The 23772-nt window shown below is 65.7% G+C and overlaps 2 protein-coding genes across 14 annotated transcripts in view; both read left to right on the top strand.

Moving 5' to 3' along the window:
* DTNB (dystrobrevin beta) overlaps positions 1-11370 on the top strand; it is a 138767-nt gene extending 127397 nt beyond the window's left edge. For 6 of the 11 annotated variants that reach the window (XM_058834267.1, XM_058834266.1, XM_058834265.1 and 3 more), the window contains 4 exons: positions 503-592; positions 4289-4440; positions 7845-7878; positions 10428-11370. In XM_058834267.1, the coding sequence (XP_058690250.1) occupies positions 503-592; positions 4289-4440; positions 7845-7878; positions 10428-10849 (698 nt within the window). In that variant the 3' untranslated portion in view covers positions 10850-11370. The remainder of the gene's footprint in view (positions 1-502; positions 593-4288; positions 4441-7844; positions 7879-10427) is intronic. The other 5 variants (XR_009277127.1, XR_009277126.1, XM_058834264.1 and 2 more) reach the window with 5 other exon arrangements.
* A 6197-nt stretch (positions 11371-17567) lies between these two features.
* DNMT3A (DNA methyltransferase 3 alpha) overlaps positions 17568-23772 on the top strand; it is a 35499-nt gene continuing 29294 nt past the window's right edge. For all 3 annotated transcript variants that reach the window (XM_058834259.1, XM_058834260.1, XM_058834258.1), the window contains exon 1: positions 17568-17720. The gene's annotated coding sequence lies outside the window, so the exon portion shown is untranslated. The remainder of the gene's footprint in view (positions 17721-23772) is intronic.

Genomic DNA, 23772 nt, shown 5'->3' with positions numbered 1-23772 from the left:
ATCCCTGTTCCAGGTGCTCCTGTGGGACAATCCCTGTGCCAGTTGTGGTTCAAGTGGGATAATCCCTGTGCCAGTCGTGGTTCCTGTGCTCTCCTGGCTGCTCTGGCTCAGCTGTGGCCATGCTGGGGCTGTTGGTGGTCCCTGGTGCCGCTGCCTGGCCGTGGCTCACCAGGGAGTGTCCGGGCAGCTCAGGGGCCAGCACAGAGCCCTGGGGACTCCTCTGTCCAGCCCTGCAGGAGGGTGACAATCCCAGCAGCCTTTACCCCACTCCAGCAGCCCTGGGAGTGGCTCTGCTGATGGGGATGAGGGCCAGGGGGCTCTCAGTGCCCTGGTGCCACGGGGCTGTGCCAGGGTCACTCCCTGTCCCCTGCTCTGGTGGCACCGGGAGTGCCCAGGTGCCATCCCGGGTGGGCACAGCGAGGCTGGGCACGGGGACACGGGGCACACACAGAGGGGGTGGCAGGGCTGCCCTTCCTCATTCCCGTGTGTCTGCCCCACCCAGGGACGAGGAGGAACCTCCGCAATGACCTGCTGGTGGCAGCTGATTCCATCACCAACACCATGTCCTCCCTGGTGAAGGAGCTGCACTCGGGTAAGAGCTGCTCAGGGCACGGGACAAGGAGAGCTGGACACCACGGGTTGAAGATTTGTCCTCAGATCTATTTCTTGCTAAAACTGAAGCCTAATGTGAGGTTATACATCCATGTTCTCAATGAAAAATCATTTTCATAGCCAACATCCCCCGTCTGGGCAATGCTGGGGATGATCTTGATGACACAGTCACAAGGCAGAGCAGGTTTTTGGAGTGAGTGTCCCCAAATCCCCGCTGGGTCCTGCAATACCTGGGCAGCAGGTGAGACATCTGCCGTGACTCTCCATCAGATGATGCAATCACGTATCAGTAACTGCACAGGAGGCCCATTTCATCCCTTGTCATTAAACAGTGATGGGGAAAACAGGTAATTACTCCCCCTGTGCCTCTTCCCTGTGCCAGGGGAGCTGAGCACCCCACTGGGGCTGGAGCAGGTCCTGCAGCAGCCAGGGGAGTGTCCCGTGGCCCTCGAGCCTTGGCAGCAGCAGGGCTGGGACCATGCAGTGCTCCAGCAGCCCGGCCTCAGGAGGATTCCTTCATGGAAAAGGTTGTCAGGCAGTGAAAGGGCTCTCCAGGGTGGAGTCCAAGGAAAGACTGAACTCAGTGCTCTGGGCTGGTGACAAAGAGGGGACCGGTCACAGGCTGGACTCGATGCCCTGTTGCGAGGTGAAGGATTCTGTGATTCTGTTTCTGGGCTGCCTTTGCTGCTGAGGAAAGGGAAGTGTCCTGTGTCTGTGCCTGGTCCCTGCTGGACCCAGCAGCTGTGGCACAAAGCCCCCCACAAAGGTCTGTCCCTCAGTGACGGGGCCCACGAGGCTCTGCCATCCCACCCCACTGATCCCATCCCATCCCACTGATCCCATCCCATCCCACTGATCCCATCCCATCCCACTGATCCCATCCCATGGATCCCATCCCACTGATCCCATCCCATCCCACTGATCCCATCCCATGGATCCCATCCCATCCCACTGATCCCATCCCATCCCATCCCACTGATCCCATCCCATGGATCCCATCCCATCCCATCCCACTGATCCCATCCCACTGATCCCATCCCATCCCACTGATTCCATCCCATGGATCCCATCCCATCCCACTGATCCCATCCCACCCCATCCCACTGATCCCATCCCATCAGTCCCATCCCATCCCATCCCACCCCATCCCACTGATCCCATCCCATCGCACTGATTCCATCCCATCCCATCCCATGGATCCCACCCCATCCCATCCCACTGATCCCACCCCATAAATCCCATCCCATCCCATGGATCCCATCCCATCCCACTGATCCCATCCCACCCCATCCCATCCCACTGATCCCACCCCACCCCATGGCTGATGTGGGTGGGTGTTCCAGTCCCCAGCAGTAAATCCCCTCCCAGCCCGTGGGCTGGCAGCAGAGGCAGCTGGGAGTTAATGAAGTTGTCCATGGATGGTGACATTAATGAAGTTGTCCATGGATGGTGACATTAATGAAGTTGTCCATGGATGGTGACACAGCCCCGGCAGGGCCATCAGCTCCCCCATAAATCACCTCAGCTCTGCCCCTGAGCCTCAAACACACAGAACAAACCTCTGCACTCGCTCCTGCCTGCCTTCCAGAGCAGGAAAGTGTTGTAGAACCATGGAATTGTGGAAGAACCTGAGCCAGACCCACAGGGATCGCTGGTCCTGCCCAGGACACCCCAACAATCCCAGCCCCTGCCTGGGGGTGTTCTCCAAACTCCCGGAGCTCCGGCAGCCTCGGGGCCAGGAGCATCCCTGGGGAGCCTGGGCAGTGCCAGCAGCCTCATTCCCTGATCTCCATCCCAAAATCCCCTGTCTCAGCTCCAGCCAGGGCCCATCCCTGGCCAGCAGCCGTGTCAGGGATCTGCAGAGCCACACGGATCAGCAGGCAGTGAGAATGGAAGGAAACTGGAGCTGCTGACAGGCTCCTGCTGGAGGAGATGCAGACACCAAGGAAGGCTCCCCCAGAGTGTCTGAAATGGTGTCGTTTGTGTAAATTAGGAAGAGCATGAGTTATCCTCAGCTGATGGGAGCCAGCAGGATTTCACACCTCATGTCCCAGGGGAGCTGTGGGAACAGACACCTCCTGCAGCCGCGGGAGGGAGGGCCTGGGACGCAGCTCCCACCCTGCCCTGCCCTGCTGGAGAGAGGATTCCCGGGAAGGGAAACACGGAGCAGCACCAGCCCATCCTCACAGGCCTGCCCTGGTGGCCCCATCCACCTTCTCCTGCCTCCTCAGGGAGGGCTGGGTGCCTCTCAGGAAAGGTTCTTCCCAGGCTCCCCAGGGAATGGTCCCGGCCCCGAGGCTGCCAGAGCTCCAGGAGCCTTTGGACACTCTGGGATGCCCAGGCTGGGATTGCTGGGGGGTCTGGGCAGGGCAGGGTGGGACTGGGTGATCTTGGTGGGCCCTTCCAACTCAGGGTATTCCACAGTCCTGTGCTGGAGTCACAGAATCACAGAATCACAAAATCACTGAGGTTGAAAAACAGCTCCAAGACCACTGAGAGCAGCTGTTCCCCCAGCACTGCCAAGGCCAGCACTGCCCCGTGTCCCCAGGTGCCACATCCACACCATTCCACAATGATCCCATTTTCACTTGGTCTGAGCTCAGAAGGACGAGCTTCAGGAGGGAACTGAGGCAATGCTGCCTGTCCCATGGCCAGTGCTGAGCTCCAGGTCACAATTCTGCTTATCCCAAAGGTGTCTGGTTTCGTCCCTGATCTGCTCAGCTCCCGCTTCAAGGATGCACCGGAGCTGTGTGACCCCCGTGTGTCACCACCCTGCTCCCAAAGCCAGGGAGGACACGTGTGCCAGGTCCCCTCAGAGCACCCCTGGCTCTCCAGCTGTGCCAGGTCCCCTCTGAGCACCCCTGGCTCTCCAGCTGTGCCAGGTCCCCTCTGTGCACCTCTGGCTCTCCAGCTGTGCCAGGTCCCCTCAGAGCACCCCTGGCTCTCCAGCTGTGCCAGGTCCCCTCTGAGCACCTCTGGCTCTCCAGCTGTGCCAGGTCCCCTCTGTGCACCTCTGGCTCTCCAGCTGTGCCAGGTCCCCTCAGAGCACCCCTGGCTCTCCAGCTGTGCCAGGTCCCCTCAGAGCACCCCTGGCTCTCCAGCTGTGCCAGGTCCCCTCTGTGCACCTCTGGCTCTCCAGCTGTGCCAGGTCCCCTCAGAGCACCTCTGGCTCTCCAGCTGTGCTCTCACAGCCTGTGCAGGAGGCAGGGGTCACACCAGCCTCAGGATGACCAGCAGCTCTTTGCTCAGCTCTCACTGAGGTGTTGGGATGAGATAAGAGCCACCACCTGCAGAATGTGACCTTCTGCTCCCACTGTGCCGTGTAAATCCCCTGCCATAAACTCACCGGGCTTGTCCTGGGTTAACAGAGCAAAGCCCCAGCTCTCAGCAGAAAACAGGTGAAATCCAGGAGGAATTTCCCCATGGGAAGGGCTGCCAGGCACTGGAAGGGGCTGCCCAGGGAGGTGATGGAATCCCCACCCCTGGAGAGCTTTAAAAGCTGTGTGGATGTGGCACCTGGGGACATGGGGCACTGGTGGCCTTGGCAGTCCTGGGAGAACAGCTGGAATCGACGGGCTCTGAGGGATTTTCCAACCCAAACAATTCCATGGTTTACTCTCTTCTCTCACCCACCTGTCTCATGTCTGCTTTTTCTCTTTTCGTTCTTTTTCTGAAGCAGAGGAAGAAGACGAAGAAGAAACAGAGAAGCTGCAGAATGGGAAGGACCGAGGTGAGGGGACAAAGCTGTCTGAGAGCTCTGCAGCATTTTCTGACTCACTCAGGGTTCTCTGGCTCCCTTTGGAGCCCCACGAGGGCCTCTGGGTGCAGGTGGGTGGCTCTGGGTGCCTCGGGATCAGATGGCTCTGGATCAGATGTGCTGATGGGATCCCATGGTGGCCTCAGCTGGACACTTGTCCCTGTGCTGATGGGATCCATGGTGACCTCAGCTGGACACTTGTCCCTGTGCTGATGGGATCCCATGGTGACCTCAGCTGGACACTTGTCCCTGTGCTGATGGGATCCCATGGTGACCTCAGCTGGACACTTGTCCCTGTGCTGATGGGATCCCACAGTGTCCCTGTGCTGATGGGGTCCCACAGGCAGTGCCATCAGTGTCACCAGAGGTCCCTCCCATCCCTGTGTCCCTGGTCCCTCCCAGGCTTTCTCTCTGTGCTGGTGAATCCCTGGCACATTCCACTGGAGCCATCCCAGAGCAGGAAGGGATCCTCGTGCCCCCAGGATTTTCAGGCACAGGAGCAGGAGTGAGGGAGGGAATGCCAGGATCTGCTCCTCACCTCGCGTTCCAGGAGCCACCAGGAAGCTCCTCCCGGGGACAGGACCTCACTCAGGGCTCTCTCAGCTTCTGCTTTCCATGTTTCAAACCCAAACACGAGGAACAGCCTTGGCTGGGTGTGAATCAGCCCCAGCATTTGTCTCGCTTGAGCCAAACCCAATTCCAGCATCAACAAACCAGGACTTCTGAGCCTGGTTTTGTTACACACACATTTCCTGCTGGCTCAGCTGCTGCACTGTTTCTCCCAGAAGAGCTCATTTCCCTGAGTTTTCCCATCCAGTGACTCCTGCAGAGCATCCAGGTGTTTGCAACTGCTCTGTTCCTTTGCCCACCAGTGTTTGAACTCGGTGGGAAGGAGCGTGGCAAGTTTGATTTTGGCTGGAACGGGAGTTTTCGGAGCAGAATCGCCCTGGCTCCGAGTCCCAGGACCCTCTTTGGCCCAGAACATTCCTCATCACTGGAATATTTGAGATGCTTACCAGATGACCCTCGTGGCTTTTTCCAAATATGCATTGTGTCTCGCCTGGGAAACAGGGAGAGGGGGACTGCAGGCGCTGGAATACGATGCTGGGAGCAGAGATGGAACACAAACTCTCCCGTTACCCATCACAGCAGCTGGGAAGGGACGGCCCAGACGTGTCCAAGAGCACAACTGGGTCCAAGAGGCTCCGTGTGGAATGTAAATATTGTCCCTGCCAGGGAAAAAGCGGTTCCTTACAGTCCCAGAGCCGGTGAGGGAATCACTGGCAGGGAGATGGAGGAATGATCAGTGTGGAAGTGCAGCCTGCAGGGGCCTGGGGGAGCTGCTCCAGACCAGGGGACATCGGGGATGGGTGGCACTGAAGCCCAGGTTCCCTGAGGGAGCCGTGGCCAGGGGGCTCCAGGGGTGGGAACCTGGCCCCAGCGAGCTCTGCCTGCCCCAGGCTCAGCTCTGGGGGCAGCCCCAGCCCAGCAGAGCTCTCCCAGTCTGGGATGAACAGGAGCAAAAAGCAGCTCAGCTGTTCCCCAACTCCGGCACAGGGAGGGAGAGGCTGCTCCCCACTGGGACTGCACTGCCACGGGTTCAGAGAATCACCCTGGAATGGGCTGGGAGGGACCCCAGAGCCCCTCCAGTGTCACCCCTGCCATGGCAGGGACACCTCCCACTGTCCCAGTGTCCAGCCTGGCCTTGGGCACTGCCAGGGATCCAGGGGCAGCCCCAGCTGCTCTGGGCACCCTGTGCCAGGGCCTGCCCACCCTGCCAGGGAACAATTCCTGCCCAAAATCCATTCCAAATCGACTTTCTTTTGATTTAAAGCCACTCACTCACTTGATTTAAAGCCCAACCATCCTTGGGCTTCCTCACAAGTTTCTTCCTGTAGTTATTTCCTATTTCCCTGCTATTTATTTACCTCATTCCCAGTTGATGAACCCCAGCACTCCCTCCCTGCTGGACAGGCTGACCTTCGATGGAGCAGGGGTGGCTTTGGGGGGATGAAATCCCCTGGGAGGTTCCCAGTCAGCTGCATCCCTCATGCTTGGGGTCACAGAGCAGCACCAACAGAGGTGTCCCCAGGCTCCAGGGCACGGCTGGGAGCTGGCACAGCCTCCTCCAGCCATCCTGTGGAAGCTGTGGATCCACAGCCTCCCCTTGCCAGGTGTTGTTCCAGCTCTGCAGTCCCTGTTTGTGAGGTTCTGCTGCTCCTCCCCCAGGCACCACCTTCCTCTTGCTGCCCAGGACATGAACCAGGACGGTGCCACCTGAGACCCACCATGTCCTTGTCCCTTCCTGCACCGACCATCTGCATTTTGTAACCCTCAAACCCCTGCAAGAGGGGCTGGAGACCTGGGTTCTGCTCACACTGCTGGAAATGCAGTTTCCTGATCCACTGCATTTCCTGGACAAAAATATCCAGTCTGAAGTGGGATTCCAGCACTGGCACAGGGTGCCCAGAGCAGCTGGGGCTGCCCCTGGATCCCTGGCAGTGCCCAAGGCCAGGCTGGACACTGGGACAGTGGGAGGTGTCCCTGCCATGGCAGGGGTGACACTGGAGGGGCTCTGGGGTCCCTTCCCAAACCCAAACCCCTCTGTGATTCCATGGAATGCACCTGCCCATCCTGGCCCTGTCCCCAGAGGTGCAGGTTTGGGTGACACCAGGCTGGGAGTGGTGGCTGTGCCCCTGGAACCTCCCCAGGCTGCAGAAATGCCCTGGGAGAAGCTCAGACAGGAAAGGACCGAGTCCTGGGAACATGTCCAGGACAGGCTGGGGGCCACCCCAGGCCTGGCAGGGCCAGTCTGGGCCTGGGGACACCTCGGTGACCCCGTGGCAGCCACGTGTCCTCGCAGGCTCAGCGGTTCCTGGGCTGGCACAGCTTTCCTGGCGAGGAGGGGATGGGGCTGCCCCCCTGCCTGGCACCACCGAGGCCACCCTGGAGCTCCCCAGGACACGAGGGACAGGGAGGGACCGTGGCAGGGACAAAGGTGACACTTGGAAAGGCTGAGGGGTCACAGCAAGTGAATAACTCCTGGGCCAGACTCGGGGAAACTGAGGCAGGATCTCCTCTGTGGTGCCTGGGGAGGGGACGAGGGACCCATGCTGGAATAAAGGAAATTCTCTTTGGACATAAAAACCACTTTTTTACCCCAGGGCTGCTGAAGCCCAGGCTGACCCTGGAGGCTGTGGGATGTCCACCCTGGGAGCCCCTCAGAGCTCACGGGGAAGGTCCTGGGGAGCTGCCCTGCCCTGAGAGCTCGGTCTGGGCAGCCCCAGCCCAGCCCAGCCAGGATTTCTGAGCTTTGGGGGTCAGGAGCACTTTCCTGCCTGCCTGGACTCTCTGTGCATGTCCAGGTGTGCAGTCCTGGGGCATTCCCACTGCAGCACTAAGGGATGGGGGCAGATCCTTCACGTGGAGGGAAATGAAATGTTCCCGTGGCTAACCTGCTGTTCCCTGTCTGCAGGTTAGGAGGGGCCACAGGCTGGACAGCAGCTCAGGTAAGGATGGACACACGTCCCACCTCCAGCAGCTCCTGGGGCTCCTCTCACCCCCCTGCCCTTGTCCTGTTTCTGCACCAGGAGGGTTCCCAGCTGCCCATCCCTCTGCTGGGATCCAGAGGATGTTTTCCACAGATTATGGAATGGTTTGGGTGGGTGGGACCCCAGAGCCCCTCCAGTGCCACCCCTGCCATGGCAGGGACACCTCCCACTGTCCCAGTGTCCAGCCTGGCCTTGGGCACTGCCAGAGATCCAGGGGCAGCCCCAGCTGCTCTGGGCACCCTGTGCCAGGGCCTGCCCACCCTGCCAGGGAACAATTCCTGCCCCAAATCCCATCCAGCCCTGCCCTCTGCCACTGGCAGCCATTCCCTGGCTCCTGTCCCTCCATTCCTTGTCCCCAGTCCCTCCCCAGCTCTCCTGGAGCCCCTCTGGGCCCTGGAGGGGCTCTGAGCTCTGCCCAGACTGGGAAAACCCCATCCCCTTCAGCTCTCCCAGCCTTATCTCCCATTTTATTGTCACTTGTGTAAGGAGAGGCCTCAGCCAGGAGATGGGAGCCCGTGGTGATGGACACTGTCCAGACAAACCAAAAAGCCAATTCTGCCCCCCCAGAAAGCCGGGGTTGGAGTTAATAACGAGGCACAACAGATGGACAGACAGACAGGTGTAGCTGAGAGCAGGAGGGGCAGGGCTGCAGCCTGGAGTGGCTCCAGGGAGATCCTTATCTCCCCCACCTGAAAAGCTGCGAGGAGGAGCCGCTCGGGTTTCCACACTCTCTGGAAGTTTGCCATCGTGCCCATCACTCCCCGTTCCCGGGGGGAAGGAGGGTTCTCCTGGCAGAAAAACCTCCCGTGGGCACACCCAGACTGGGCCAGGAGGGGATGGGGACAGCAGGGACCTGCCCTGGGGGCTGTGCCCTCTCTCTGCAGGGACCAGGCAGGAGAAAGCCCTTCACCTTCAGCTGAGCCCCAGCCCGGGCTGCTCAGGGGCCAGGAGGGTCAGTGGTGGATCCAAACCTCGATTCTGTGGGATCAGCACAGCCCCAGCTCCCACCCAGCGTCCTCTGCAGGCACAGCAGATAAAGGGGATTTGGCCTCCCCACCTCCTGTCCGCCTCAGCAGCGGAAGGAGAGAACCCCAGAGGGGCTCAGGAGTCTTTCTGACACTTTTTACATTAGAAATTCAAGTCCTGCCTCATCTGGGAAACAATCTGGTAACTGAAGAAGGAGTGAAATTGCAGCGTTGGAGAGGGAGCCAGCACGGGCAGCTGAGCACATCCCCACATCCCTGAGACCCTGCTGGCTCTGGGGAAGGGACATTTGTGTGTGACCCTGCCACCCCTCAGCGCTGGACGGGACAGGAGGAGCCCCAGCTCCCCCCCTGGAGCCCAGCAGGGCCTCCAGCACCAGCAAGGAGCAGCTGAGGAGCGCTGGATTAGAGAGCACTGAGGATATGAGAGAGGAACCAGTCAGGATTCCTGATCCCACAGAAAGAATGGGAAAAGACAAAAAGAAAAGCAAAAATAATCCTTGACACTGTGGTGGCTCTTGCAGCACATGGAAAGGGCGGTCAGGCACTGGCAGGGGCTGCTCAGGGAGGTTTGGAGTCCCTGGAGGTGTCCAGGGAAGGCCTGGAGGTGGCACTCGGGGCTCTGGCTGGGGACAGGGTGGGGATCAGACCTGGTGACCTCGGAGCTCTTTTGTAACCCCGGTGATTCCGTGGTTCCTCAGGTTCCTCCCAAGCCCGTGTGTGGTGCCAGGGCTGATCCAGCCTGGTGCTGGTGTCCAGCAGCGATGGGGGAGCTGGGCAGCAGCACCAGGGGCTTTCAGGCAGCAGATCCTGCCTGGGGGGCAAAATCCCCAGCCCCGACCTCACCTGGGCTTGCAGAGTCACCCTGGGGAGTTTCCCGGTTCCCTGGGCTCCGAGGGGAGGAGCTGTGGGCTCAGCAGGACACTCTGCTGGCTGCCAACCCTCAGCTCTGGCCTCAGCTGGCCAGGGGTGGCCCCAGGGGTGCCCATGGAGCCACTGAGGCTGGGAAAGCCCTCGGAGCCCATCGAGCCCAACCATCCCCGGCCCTGCTCGGGCCACCACTGTCCCTGTCCCCAAGTGCCACATCCACAGAGCTTTGAACCCCTGCAGGGATGGGGAACCCTGCCCTGGGCAGCTGTGCCAGGGCTGCAGAGCCCTTTCCATGCAGGAATTGTTCCCAATATCCAGCCTGAGCCTGCCCTGGCCCAGCCTGAGGCCATTTCCCCTTGTCCTGTCCCTGTTCCCTGGGAGCAGAGCCCGAGCCCTCCTGGCTGTCCCCTCCTGGCAGGGACTTGTGCAGAGCCACAAGGTCCCCCCGGAGCCTCCTTTTCTCCAGGCTGAGCCCCTTTCCCAGCTCCCTCAGCCTCTCCTGGGGCTCCAGCCCCTTCCCAGCTCCGTTCCCTGCCCTGGACACGCTCCAGCCCCTTCCCAGCTCCCAGCACTGGTGGCTCTGGGGCCGGGCACGATCTTTGGGGGATCTTTGGGGGATCTCTGGGGGTCCTGACCGGGTTCCTGGTGCCGCAGGCTCGGAGGTTGCGCTTGCGATCGAGGGACGTCTCCCCCCCTTCGGAAGAGGCAGTTCCAGCCCATCCATCACCATCGTGAACTGTGACCGATCTCCACCACCTGCTGCCGGCACGGAGCGCTCTCCCGACACTCCCGGAGCCTCCGGGCGGTCTCTGCCCCTCAGGCCATTGCATGCACCCTCGGTGTGTTTCCTGCCGGGACCCTCCGTGTCCCGCCCGCCTCGGGAGGCTTCAAAAAGAAAAAACGCAAAGCTGGCAGGACCCTGCCGGTGGCTGTCCCCGCTCTGTGTGCTGCTCCATCCCGGTCTCCTCCCGAGCGCTGCCGCCCCTGTCCCTCTGTGCATGGAACAAAAAGGGGCTGCGGCCCCTCCCGGGGGGATTCCGCTCTCCAAATCCCACCCGGAGCCGGCTGCGGGGTGATGGGGCCCGTGGGGGGCTCTGCTGCTCCCAGCCCTGCCCTTGGAAAGGTCCCGAGGCAGGAATTGAGGGAGGAGCACGGGCAGGTGAGGAGCATCAGGAGCTGGGCTCGGTTTTGGTGGAAATGAGGGAAATAAGGGAGCAGGGGATGGCAGCTGCCCCCGACCCGCGCTGGGCTCCATCAGCACTCCCAAAACACGGCCCCAGCCACGGTGCTTCCAGCACTTCTCCCCAGTGCTGCTCGGGAATGTTATTTTTAGCGGAGGGAGCCGAGGGCCCTGCTGCATCTATAAATATTTATGGAGGGTGAGGGATGAAAGGAGCAGAAACCCTGCGAGCACCCCCGGCCCTGCCCCCGGGAACGCGCTCACCGTGCCCGGGACAGGGACAATAAAAACCCTGGTGGCTACAGGCTCGGCTGGATGTGAATGTTGGGGAGGAGATGCCGAGGAGGGGAGGGCAGCGATGGGAACATGGAGCCAACAGCAGCTGGGAAAGGGGACAGGGATGGGGACAGGGACGGGGATGGGGACAGGGACAAGGACAGGGATGGGGACAGGGACAGGGATGGGGACAGGGATGGGGACAGGGATGGGGATGGGGAGATGGATGGAGATGGGAATGGGAATAAGGGCAGGGATGAGGAGAGGGGAATGGGAGATGGGGATAAGGACAGGGACGGGGACAGTGATGGAAGATGGAAATGGAGATCAGGGTGGGGATGGGGAGAGGGATGCAGACAGGAATAGGAATGGAGATGGGGATGAGGATGGGGAGATGGGCACCAGGACAGAGACAGGGACAACGTTGTGTGGGTTTTCAGCTGAATTTGCTGCATTCAGGAGTGCAGCATCCTTGGCTGTGTTGTGGGTCCAAGCACAGAAAATGGGGATGGTTTCCCGATGGCCTGGCTGGGGTGGTGGTGGCCACCAGGAGCTCGGGCTGTCACAGGGGTCGGTGTCTTTGCCCCCAGGCAGAGCTGAGAGGGGCTGGGGGCTCTCCCAGCCCCTCCTGCAGGCGGGAGGCTGCGGGTGCCCCCCCGAGCCCTGCCGGGGTCAGCAGCGGAGCCGGTGGCACTGCCAGGGCAGGGACAGGGGCACAGCAGAGCTGGGGCACCTGGGCTTTGTGTGGGAAATCCATGGCCTGCAGGAGAAGGGAAGGATGCTGCAGGGCCCCCCCAGCACCCAGGGCGGGGCCGGGGCGCCCAGGAAAGGCTGTTGTGACACGTCACCCAAGGGTGTCACTCGGGAGGTAATTAACCCCCTTTTTAATTGTCCCCTGGGCCGAACACAGGCTGGGGCAGAGCCGCGGGGCTCAGGCCAGCTGCACCTCCGGATCGGGATTACCATTTGCGATTCCCCGGGGCAAGACCAACCCAAAGGGGAAGGATCCTGAAAGCGTTTATGCCGTGGGCATCCCCGGCCAGGGTTAATGGCAGGAGAGGGAAATCCCGATTGCCACGGGCAGGGAACGGGCACGGGAGCCCCGCGGGCCCCCCACGGCCGCTCTGCGGGTGACACAAGGACAGAGGTGGCCGAGGCCACTGCTGGCTCCCCGAGTCCCGGGGGTGTCCTGGGGGCCACACCGAGCCCCGGTGCCATTCCCCGTTCCTGCAGGCCCAGGGGATGCGGGAGCAGCCCCGGCAGCGGCTGGCAAAGCCGCAGCCGATGCCGTAAGCACGGGGAACGCTTCCAGCAGCAGCCTGCGAGCAGGGAGACATGTTCTGTCATCCGCCAAATATTTAATAAATCCATCTCCTCCCTGCGGGGTGTCTTGTCCCTTCGCCATGTGGAAAAGGCAGGGATTTCATGAAAAAAGGGAAGAAGGGTTTTCCTGGGAAGCGGCTGCTGGGGGCGGGAGCAGCTGCCGGGGCTGTGCCGTGGGGCCGCGGCAGGGCCGGAGATCCCCGCATTGGTCATGGCCGCGGCTCGGGGGAGCTCACAGAGCTGCCAGTGTTCGGCCTCGGCACAGCTGCCCCCCGCCAGATGTGTCCGCACCGCACAGCCCGCACATCTGCCGGGGGACAGCGGGCTCGGGGACAACAAGGTGGTGACACCCGCAGCAGAACCCCCGGTCCCTGCTGGAGCCTCCCTGGGCTCGCTGGCACCGCTGCTGCCCCGGACAGGGGGAGCCTCGGGCCCCCGGCACTGGGTCAGAGCCGGCACCGGCTCCGGGGGATGCCCGGCACCGCCGCCAGGCCCAGCAGCGACACCGGGCAGCCGGACCCTCCGGCACCGCTGTCAGGGACCCGGCAGAAGCCTTATCCCCCGGGATCCGCGGGGAGCCGGCCACGGGCGCGTCCCCTCCGCTCCCCAGCCCCAGCCTGGCACAGCTTTCCCGGCGCTCCTCGGGTGTTCGGATTGGGCATCCCGGTGGGAAGGTCCAGACCCTTCCCGGAGCCTGGAGCTGCTCCCCCCGGCGTGAGGAGAGCGGGGGAGCCCGGGCAGCGCAGGGGTGGCTGAGCGGTGCGGTGCGGTGTGCCCACTCGTGCCCGGCTCTGCCCTCCCGTGTCCGGCTCTGCCCACCCGAGCCCGGCTCTGCCCGCCCGAGCCCGGCTCTGCCCGCCCGAGCCCGGCTCTGCCCGCCCGTGCCAGCTCCGCAGCACCGCCGGCCCTGTCCCCTCTGTCCCCACCCGGGTCCCTGCCAGGCTCCGATTGGGGACACGGAGCCACTGCGGTGCCTGGTGGGCACAGCCCCAGCCCAGGGCCCCCTCCCACGGTGAGGGACCCCCACGGGGCCGTGGGTGCTGTGCAGGCTCGGCCAGGCCCAATGGCAGCGGTGTCCGTGTCCCTGTCCCTGTCCCTGTCCCTGCCCCGCTGCTCATCCCACAGGCCGCAACCCTTTCACACCTCATTAGAGCCGTAATTAATCCCGATTATTCCCAGCTGCCGGGGGAGGGGCAGCTCCCGCTCAGAGTGGGGGGCAGCAGGTGGGCTCAGCCCCACGAAGACCCCAGGAACCCCGTGGAGACCCTAAAGACCCCCAAGTGCCCCGTGCAGAGCCCGAGAAGCTCGTGCACCCCAAGGAGACCGCAGGGACCCCAAACACCTCATGGGTACCCCAGGATCTCTGTGCACCCCAAGGCGTCCTCAGGGACCCCCTGTGCCCCAGGACTGCCCCAGCTCCGGGGAGAAGGGCGGCCCCAGCTGGCCCCGTGTGCGGCTCCATCACCCGGCCGGGGGCACAGCTGAGGCCACCCAATGTCCCCTGCCCGGGTCCCCCCGGCCGCTGCGGCTCCCCCCGACCCCGGATCAATCCCTTTCTTGCTGACCCCCCTGCCCTTCATCCCAGCCCTCCTCCTCCTCCTGCCCCAGCAGTGGCAGACGCGACCCCGGGCGGGACCCCACGGTGTGGCCGCAGGTGCCACGAGCAGGGTGGCCCGAGCTGCGCCCCCCGAGGGTTCCCCGTGCCCCCGGGCCCGCGTGTGACACACGCTGTGTCCCCAGGGACGAGCCAGCCGCTCCCGGTGGCACCGGCGCTCCCGCAGGGCTGGCACAAGCCCCGGGGGCACTCGGGGACGCGGCCCCGGCGAGCCCCTTCCAGCAGCTCCTCCCGGGGTACCGGGGCTGTCGCCATTTCTGCTCGTGCAGGAATTCGGCGGTGGTTGCATAACGAGGAGCCCTCGGAGCTGGAAACGAGGTCAGGCGGGAGCGGGGACAGCGGGGACAGCGGGGACAGCGGGAGCGGCCGCAGCTGCTCTCCCTCCCCGGGCTGAGGCAGCGGGAGCCGCACGCCGGGAGTGGCACCGGGACACGACACCGCGACCTTGCCCGGTCGTGGCAGTGCCAGGAGCTGGGGGGTCCCCCGGGCCACCGTGCCGCCACATCTGCGTCTCTCGGGGTCCCTCCGGCTGTGGGACCATCGCACCTGCGTCCCCTGGGTCACCTGAGCCGTGGTGGCACCGTGCCCGGGTCCCTCGGGGTCCCTCAGGTCACGGTGCCATCACACCCGCATCCCTCGGGTCACCATCTGGCCTCGGTCACCTTGGCCAGCACCGCTGCCACCGTCCTTGCCCCGCGTCACCCCCGAGCTCAGCAGCGGCGCTGGCAGCGTCCCGTGCCCCACAGCCCGTGTCCCCAGGGCCTGGCACAGGTCCCCGGGGAGGGGACCGTGACACTGCCCGGCGTGTGACACCGGCTCTGCCCGGGCCGTGTCACCAGCGCCGGCTCCGAGCGGTGCCCGCCCTCCAGGCGAGATTAATTAACGCGATCCCCCCGGCAGGGACCTGCCTGTGCCCTGGCAGCTGTCACCGTGTCACCGTGTCCCCGTGTCCCCGGGCCGTGCTGCCGCTCGCTCTCGGGGACGAGGCTGAGCTGCCGGGGGTGTTCTGCACCGGGGGACCCCGGGACCCAGCTCCAGGGGACACAGCCTGCCCTGGGACATGGTGACAGGGATGAGAGAGCCGAACGCTGCGGGCTGATCTGCTCAGAGGCCACGGAGCTTTCTCGGGGGCACAGCCATGGGGGTCCTGAGCCTTGCAGGGCTCTTTGGAGCATGCAGGGATGGAAGCTGCCAGCTCCCATGGGGCAGGACGGCTGTGCAGGAGCACGGGGACACCAGGACCTGGTGTGGAAGGAAGATGGATGACCCATGGCCTTCCTCCTCCTCCTCCTCTGCTCAGCCCAGCCAAGCATGGGGCTGTTCCCCAGCATGGGATCTGGGGGTAAATCCCAATCCCAACCCACCAAGACCCTGACCATGGGATCTGGGGGTAAATCCCAATCCCAGCCCAGCAGGATCTTGCCCACGGGATTTGAGGGTTTAACCTCAGCCCAGCAGGACCCTGCCTGTATGATTTGGGGGATCAATCCCAGTCCTCTGCTCTGGTCCAGGAGCACCTGCCCTGTTCCAGCCAGGATCCCCAGCACCCACAGGAGGCTCCTGCAGGACACACATGGGAGCAAGCAAGGCCTATCCCACCAGGGAACAGCCATTAATTAGCATTGTTAATTAATGGGTTATTTTGCAGTGCCCCCCTGTGCACCAGGAGCCTTCCAGCACTGAGGGCGAGGGGAGCTCTGCCCAGGGGGCCCCTCCTGGGGCTGCAATCCTGGCACAGCCAGGCAGGAATGGGGCTGCCAAAGCACAGCCAGGCGGTGCTGGGCCCTTCCGTGCCCGTGCCAGGGTCTGTGGCACAGCCCTGGAACCCCACAGAGTGTCCAGGTGGTGCTGGAGGCTCCAAGGGTCCTCCCAAAGTCACCCCATCCTCAGCACCTGCCAGTGCTGGCCGTGGCCCGGATCAAGCCCAGGTTTGTGTGGATTGAAAGCAGCAGCTGTGCCAGGTGTTGGGAGCGGCAGCGTGAGCTCCCCAAAGCCCCCCCGGCTCCCAAGGCCTGGGATGCGCTGCTGGGGATCTCTGTCTGCTGAAATTCCCGGCTGTCCGTGCCCACCAGCCAGCCCTGAGCTCCCCCGGCAGCTGAGCCTCCCAGGGATGGCACTGGGGACACTCTGCCCCTCAGCCTGGCATCCCCCACCCAGGGATGGCACTGGGGACACTCTGCCCCTCAGCCTGGCATCCCCCACCCAGGGATGGCACTGGGGACACTCTGCCCCTCAGCCCCTCAGCCTGGCATCCCCTGCCCAGGGATGGCACTGGGGACACTCTGCCCCTCAGCCTGGCATCCCCTGCCCAGGGAGGGTCCAGGGCCCCCATGCGTGGGGAAACCGCTGGGCAGCACCCCCAGAGGTGTCCTGCCCGTGCCCAGAAACCTGCTGGCACCAGGAGCAGGGGGACACGGCTGGCACGAGTGTGGGGAGGAGGAATGGGACAAGAAGGGACGGCCTGGCTTGGCCTGGCTTGGCATGGCTTGGCACGGCACTGCACAGCCCCTTACTGAGCCTGGCTTGGCTCGGCCCAGCCTGGCCTGGCACAGCTCAGCTTGGCACAGCTTGGCTTGACATGGCACAGCCTTTGGCCACACTTGGCACGGGCCAGCCTGGCATGGCACAGCATGGAATGCCCTGGCACTGCCTGGCAATGCAAGGTTTGGCACGGCACGGCAGGGTTTGGGATGGCACGGCAGGGTTTGGGATGGCAGGGTTTGGGATGGCAGGGTTCGGCACAGCACGGCAGGGTTCGGCACGGCAGGGCTTGGGATGGCAGGGTTTGGCACGGCAGGATTTGGGATGGCACGGCAGGGTTTGGCACGGCAGGGTTCGGCACAGCACGGCAGGGTTCGGCATGGCAGGGTTTGGCATGGCAGGATTTGGGATGGCACACCATGTGTTAGCACCGGGCTCTGTCCCTGTGCCAGCCCTGGTGCAGGAGCTCAGCTCCATGTCCGAGCTGAGCTGTGCTGTGCCAGCAGTGCCGAACTGAGCCAGTGGTGCCGAGCCGGCGGTACCGAGCCGAACCGTGCCGAGCCGAGCCGAGCTGGCGGTACCGAGCCGAGCCGAACCGTGCCGGGCTGGCGGTACCGAGCCGAGCCGAACCGTGCCGGGCTGGCGGTACCGAGCCGAGCCGAACCGTGCCGGGCTGGCGGTACCGAGCCGAGCCGAGCCGGGCTGGTGGTGCCGAGCCGAGCCAGCGGTGCCGAGCCGGGCTGGCGGTGCCGAGCCGAGCCAGTCTGGCGGTACCGAGGCGAGCCGAGCCGGGCTGGCGGTACCGAGCCGAGCCGTGCCGAGCCGAGCCGGGCTGGCGGTGCCGAGCCGAGCCAGTCTGGCGGTACCGAACCGAGCCGTGCCGAGCCGAGCCGGGCTGGCGGTGCCGGTGCGCGCTGCCGGCGGGCTCTAGGACCGCGCGGCGGGCTCGGTGCTGCAGTGGAGGCGGCGGCGCTGCGGGAGGAGGCCTGGCCGGGCAGCGCAGCGGCGGCGGCGGCTCGGCGGGGCTCGGCACGGCTCGGCGGGGCTCTGCGCCGGGCCCGCACCGGCCCAGGTAACCGGGACAGCGGGACACCGGCACCGCCGGGACACCGGCACCGGCACCGCCGGCCTGGCTCGGGAGCGCTCGACTCCGCTCGGGCACACTCGCGTCCGCTCGGCTCCGTTCGGTTCTGTTCAGCTGATGCATTCGGCGGGGTTCGGCTCCGTTCGGTTCGGTTCTGCTCCGTTCGGTTCGGTTCGGGTGGTGCCTTCGGAAGGGCTCGGGCCCATCCGGAGGGGGTTCGGGTTCCTCCGCAGGGGTTCGGGTCCCTGCGGCTGAGGTTCGGGTCCCTACGGCCGAGGTTCGGGTCCCTCCGGCGGACTTCGTCTCCCTCCGGCGGGGTTCGGCGGGGCTCGGCCCGGGCCGGCGCGGCCCCGGTGTCTCCGCCGTCCCGGGCCCGCGGCAGGAAAACACGGCAGGGCCGGGCCCGGCGGGCCCCCCCGGCCCCGCGCCGCCCCCGCCCGACCCGGCCCCGCTCGGCCCGGCCGTGCGGGCGGGGGTGGCTGCGCGGCCCGGCCGGCCCGGCCCCCGCGGCGCCGCCGTGTCCTTGAGCGCGGCGCGGGCGGCTGAAGGGCAGCGGGGCCCGGTGGCACCGCCGGGTGTCCCCCCGGTCCCCTCCCGGCCCGCGGTGTCACCGCCGTGTGCCCCCCGGGGAGACGCGGGCCCGCGGCCGCCCCTGCCCTGCCCTGCCCGCGGCGGGGCCGCCCGGGGGAGCGGCCGGGACGGCCCTGCCCAAACTTCGGGGATTTTGCACCAAAAATCCCCCCGGGGCACGGCGGGGCCGGGCGGGAGGGGGCGGCCGGGCACGGGCCTGGCGGGGTGCGGGGAGTGCCCGTCCTGCCCATCCTGCCCGCTGGGCCACGGCTTCTTCCCCCTTCTCTCTCCTCCTCCCTCTTCCCGCTCGCTGCCCACTCCATGCTGTTACCCCTACCTGTGCATTTCCCCCTCGCTTCCCCCTTCCCGCTCACTGCCCGCTTCCCCATCGCTTCCCCCTTCCTGCTCAGTTTCGCCTTCCTTCCTCCTTCCCTTTCCCTCTCACTTCCCTCTTCCTGCTCACTTCCCACCACCCTCACTTCCCTGCCCCTCTGGCTTCTTATCTCGCTCTTCCTTCCACCTTCCCCATCATTTCCCTTTCCTTTTTGCTTCTCCCCCTTCCCCCTCGCTTCCCACTTCCGATTCACTTCCCCCTGCTGTCTCCCTTCCCCCTCACTTCCCCTTTCCCCTCCCTTCTCCTTCCCCCTCGCTCCCCTTTCCCTCCCACCGCTCTTTCCTCCCCCCGCTTTCCGGGGTGTTTCGCCTGCGCAAACCTGTGGGCAAATGAGATTTTCCTCCTCGCTCAGTTCCTCTTTCTGTGTTTCTGCCCTTTGTGTGACGTCGCCGGTGTCACGGCGGGACCGGCCGAGTCCCGTGCCCGCCGCCGCTCCGGGCACCCACATCCCGTGGTGCCGGTGAGCCCCGGGGACCCCCGGCACCGGCAGAGCGCGGGACCGGCCCCGCCGCTCCGGCAGCTCGGGCCCCTCGTGCTGAGTCAGCTCCAAACTTCCCAGCGGAGCAGCCTCTGTGGCGAGGCCGCAGGCCCGGTGTGTCCCGGTGTCCCCCGGTGACCCTGGCGGGCCGTGCCCCTGAAATCCGGTGTCAGCGGCTGCTCTGTCCCCGGAGCCCCGGGCCGTGCCAGGCTGTGCCGAGCTGTGCTGTGCCGTAGCGAGCCAAGCCATGCCGTGTTGTGCTGTGCCGTGTTGTGCCAAGCTGTGCCAGGCTGTGCCGTGTTGTGCCGTGCCATGTTGTGCCACACCACACCATGGCAGTCGCTCGGAGCCCCTCAGGCAGCGGTTTTCGTGCAGGGAATTTTATTTTGGCACATCCCTGCCCCACGCCTTCCCACGGGCCGTGGCCCGGCGAGGCGAGGCGCGGTGCCCCAGGGAAGCGCGTGGGCTTGGCAGGTGCGGCGGGCGCGTGCCGGGGACACGCGTGTGCCAGCTGCGCCCATGCCAGGCGCGGGAAGAGCCGGCAGCGCTGGCACGCGAGGTTTGGCGGGATGGCTCCGGGTCCCGCTCGCCTCGAGGCCGCGGGTCGGTTTGGGCTCCCGGCGCGGGAGGAACCGGCGGCAGACTCGGCTCACCTGGCAGCCGGGCCCTGCCGCCATCCCGCTTCCCTGCCGCGGGGCTCGGCGCGTGCCGGTGGTGTTGGGCCTGTTCCCGCGGTTAACCGCCGTTCCCAGCTCCCAGCCCATCCCCGATCCTGGTTTGGATCGCTCCAGCTCGGCTCCTGCCCCGGCACAGCTCCCTGCCCTGCTCCCACCAGCCCGAGGGTCCCCGTGGGGCTCCGGGCTCTGCTCACTGGGATCAGATGATCGGATGATCCAGGATCATCTCCTGGAGTTCTCTCCCCAGGAACTGAGCATGTGGAGCTCCTGGCTGCTCCTGGGGGGACATTCCCAGTGCTCCAGCAGCCTCTCCATTGTCCTGCTGGGTCCATCCACACTGTCCCACCTGCAGAGCTGCACCACAGCCTGCTGCTGGGGTCTCACTCACTCACACACACATCCCATCCCATCCCATCCCATCCCATCCCATCCCATCCCATCCCATCCCATCCCATCCCATCCCATCCCATCCCATCCCATCCCATCCCATCCCATCCCATCCCATCCCATCCCATCCCATCCCATCCCATCCCATCTCATCCCATCCCATCCCATCCCATCCCATCCCATCCCATGCCATGCCATGGATCCCATCCCATGCCATGGATCCCATCCCATCCCATGGATCCCATCCCATCCCATGGATCCCATCCCATCCCATGCATCCCATCCCATGGATCCCATCCCATGGATCCCATCCCATCCCATGGATCCCATCCCATCCCATCCCATCCCATCCCATGGATCCCATCCCATCCCATGGATCCCATCCCATCCCATCCCATCCCATCCCATCCCATGGATCCCATCCCATCCCATCCCATCCCATCCCATCCCATCCCATCCCATCCCATGGATCCCATCCCATCCCATCCCATCCCATCCCATCCCATGGATCCCATCCCATCCCATCCCACGGGCAGTTGGTCTTTTCCCCTGGCCCTTCCAATGGTCCTGCTGGGGCAGATGCAGCTGTGGGGCTGCAGTGGGTGCCTGGCTTGGGCTGTGCTGTGGAGCCCTGTGTTGGTCCCTGGGGTGCCCTGGGGTGCTGTGCTTTGTTCATGGGGTGCTGTGCTTTGCTCCTCGGGGTGCCCTGGGTGCTGTGGTGCCCTGGCGTGCAGGAAATCACTGCCTCGGGTGCCATGGGATGCTTTGGGGTGCCATGCATCACTCTCAGGGGTGCTGTGGGGTGCCATGTGTTGCTCCCTGGGGTGCCATGGGGTGCAGTGAGTCGCTCCCCAGGGCTCTGTGGGGTGCAGTGGTGCCATGGGGTGCAATGAATTGCTCCCTGGGGTGCCATGGGGTGCAGTGAGTTGGTCCCTGGGGTGCCATGGGGTGCAGTGGTGCCATGGGGGTGCAGTGAATCACTCCTCAGGGTGCTGTGGTGCCATGGGGTGCAGTGAATCGCTCCCTGGGGTGCCATGGGGTGCAGTGAATCGCTCCTCAGGGTGCCATGGGGTGCAGTGAGTCGCTCCCCGGGGCTCCGTGAGGTGCAGTATCTCCATCCTTGGGGTGCACCACGGGGCTGGCTCAGTGCTGCTGAGCCCCGCAGGGTCCCCCCTCCAGGCCAGGTCTATTTTTAGGATCACCCCGGCTCTCCCTGGCACTCTGTCCCCCCGAGTCCCCCAGATCCCGGTGGCGGTGGCTCCCAGAGCTGCGGCACGTGTGGCCAGGCGCTCCTCCCGCAGAGGCCAAATATTTCACCCCTAAATTACAACTCCCGAGATGAGGTCAAGGCCACGGTGCTTTCGGCACCACCATCTGTCGGAGCCGAAATTGCGTAGCCCGGGGACGCCCACCCTGTTCCCGGTCCCCCCCCCCCGGCAGCAGCACCCACGCTGGGGGGGGCCGGGGGGCACCCCCGCCGTGAGTCAGGGGTGGGGGGCGCAGAGGGTGGGGGTGACTCACGGCCGCCGCTCCTGTCCCCTCTGAGTCAATCCCGGAGTTGTTCCCTGGCGCTGGGAGGGAGGAGGAGGAGAAGGAGGAGGAGGAGGAGGAGGAGCGCGGTGGTGGCAGTGACTCAAAGTGACAACAACAATAATAATACGCTGCGGCACTTGTCACGGGAGAGGCGCTTGGCCGGGGTCCCTCGTGCGTCCCCACCGCCGCCGGCGCACGAGGGACCCCGGCCAAGGCGGGGGTGTCACCGCCGCACGCGGGGTCACCTCGGGACGGGAGGGGGGGACTGCGGGGACGGTGTCCCCCGCTCGCCACCGGCACGGGGGGCTGCGGGGGACCCCGCTCGCCGTCACCTAAAATGGCCGGTTAGGTCCCTGCAGGCTCCCGGCTGCGGCACGGCACCGCCGAGGTCCCTAAATATAAAAAAAAAGGCGGGATTTCGGGTGGGTTTTCCATTTTCGTGCCGGTGGCTGCCGCGTGTCTCGCCCCGCCGGCGCAGGTAACCTACTTCGGAACGCCTCTGCCGCCGCGGCGAGCGTGACTCGCCGGTCCTGCCGTGCGGGAGCGGCAGCGCCAGCCGGCCCGGGGCCCCCGCTCGCCCGGCCGCAGGGTCAGCGCCTCCGGGGACAGCGCCGGCCACGGGGGCCGCTCCTTCCCCGCCGGAGCGCCGGGCGCGGGTCCGTCACCGCCGCCGAGCCGAGCGGCGGCCGGGGGATGCCGCCGAGGACGGTCCCGGCGGCCTAAGGCGAGGGCTCGGGGCCGAACCCCCGTCCCGGCCGTCCCGCAGCGCCGCGGCGGGCGAGCGCAGCCCGGTAAGAGCGCGGGGAGCGGGGCCGGGAGCGCCGGCGGGTCCCGCACGGCCCCTCCGGCGGGGCCCCGCGGGGTGGGCAGCGGGAGGCGGCCGGGCCGCGGCGGCTCCCCGGCTTTGTTCGGCGGCCGGAGCCGCCGCGGGGTTTGTGCGCAGAACAACTATTTTTAGAGCATTTGGAGACCATGTTGGCTGGAAGCGAATCAAAGCCGCGAGCTGTCCCTTCCTCTTCGGCAGCGCCAAGCGGGCTCGGCCGCCGCCGCACCGGGCGGCCGGGGAGGGGGGGGGGGCTCAGCCGCTCCCCGGGGCTGCCGGAGGGACCCCGCTGCCGAGGGGGGCCCGGGGCTGCGGGCGGTGCCGGCGGCACGGCAGAGACCCCCGGCAGCGGGACCCCCGCGCCCCGCTGGGTGCGGGGCATCCCCCGAGGCGCCCGGTGCAGCCGCGGTGTCCCCGGTGCAGCCGCGGTGTCCCCGGTGCTTCCCGGCCGCACGTGTCCGGCCGTGCCGTGCCCGTCCCGGGGCCGTGCCGAGGCGCGGGGTCCCGGGGGGCTTCGGCCATGGTGGGGAGCTCCGCCAGCGGCACCCCGGGAGGCGGCTCGAGGGGGAACGTGGGGCCGGGGCGCTGTGCCGAGCCGTGCCGTGCTGTACCGAGCCGTGCCGGGCCGTGGGCTGGTGGCAGAGCCACTGACAGAGGAGCCGAGAGCCGGGTGCGTGAGGTGCGGGGGGTGCGGGGTGCCGGCCCTAGCCCCTCACCTCACGGGCATCGCGGTGCCCAGGGGCCAAGTGCCGGGTCGGGGCCGCGTGTGCCCGCGGGGGGCTGGCGTGGGCACCCCTGTGCCACCAAGGGGATGGGGACAGGATGGGGCCGGGGCTTCCCCGGGGGCTCCCCGAGCTGCTGAGGGAAGGGGCCGGGGAGCCCCTCCCCATCTCACGCTGTCCGGCACAGGGCTGTGCCTGGGGGTACAGCCTGCACCCCACACCCCCGTCTGGTGTCCTGCACCCCCGGGTCCCGCACCCCAACCCTCCATCCCCAGCCTGCACCCGCCCCCCCGCTCCCCTGCCCGCATCTTCCCCGCAGCCCAGCCTGCGAGAGGGGCCAGTGGGGCAGGGAGGGCTGAGCTCCCCCATCTGCCCCCATCTGTCCCCATCTGTCCCCGGCCCAGTACCCCAAACCCCGGCGGTCCCCGTGCCTGTGTCGGGGGGCGGCTGCAGCCC

The sequence above is a fragment of the Poecile atricapillus genome, chromosome 3, assembly GCF_030490865.1.
Source record: "Poecile atricapillus isolate bPoeAtr1 chromosome 3, bPoeAtr1.hap1, whole genome shotgun sequence".
NCBI lineage: Eukaryota > Metazoa > Chordata > Aves > Passeriformes > Paridae > Poecile > Poecile atricapillus.
The sequence above is the reverse complement of the archived record's forward strand: the minus strand, read 5'-3'. Positions and strand labels throughout refer to the sequence as shown.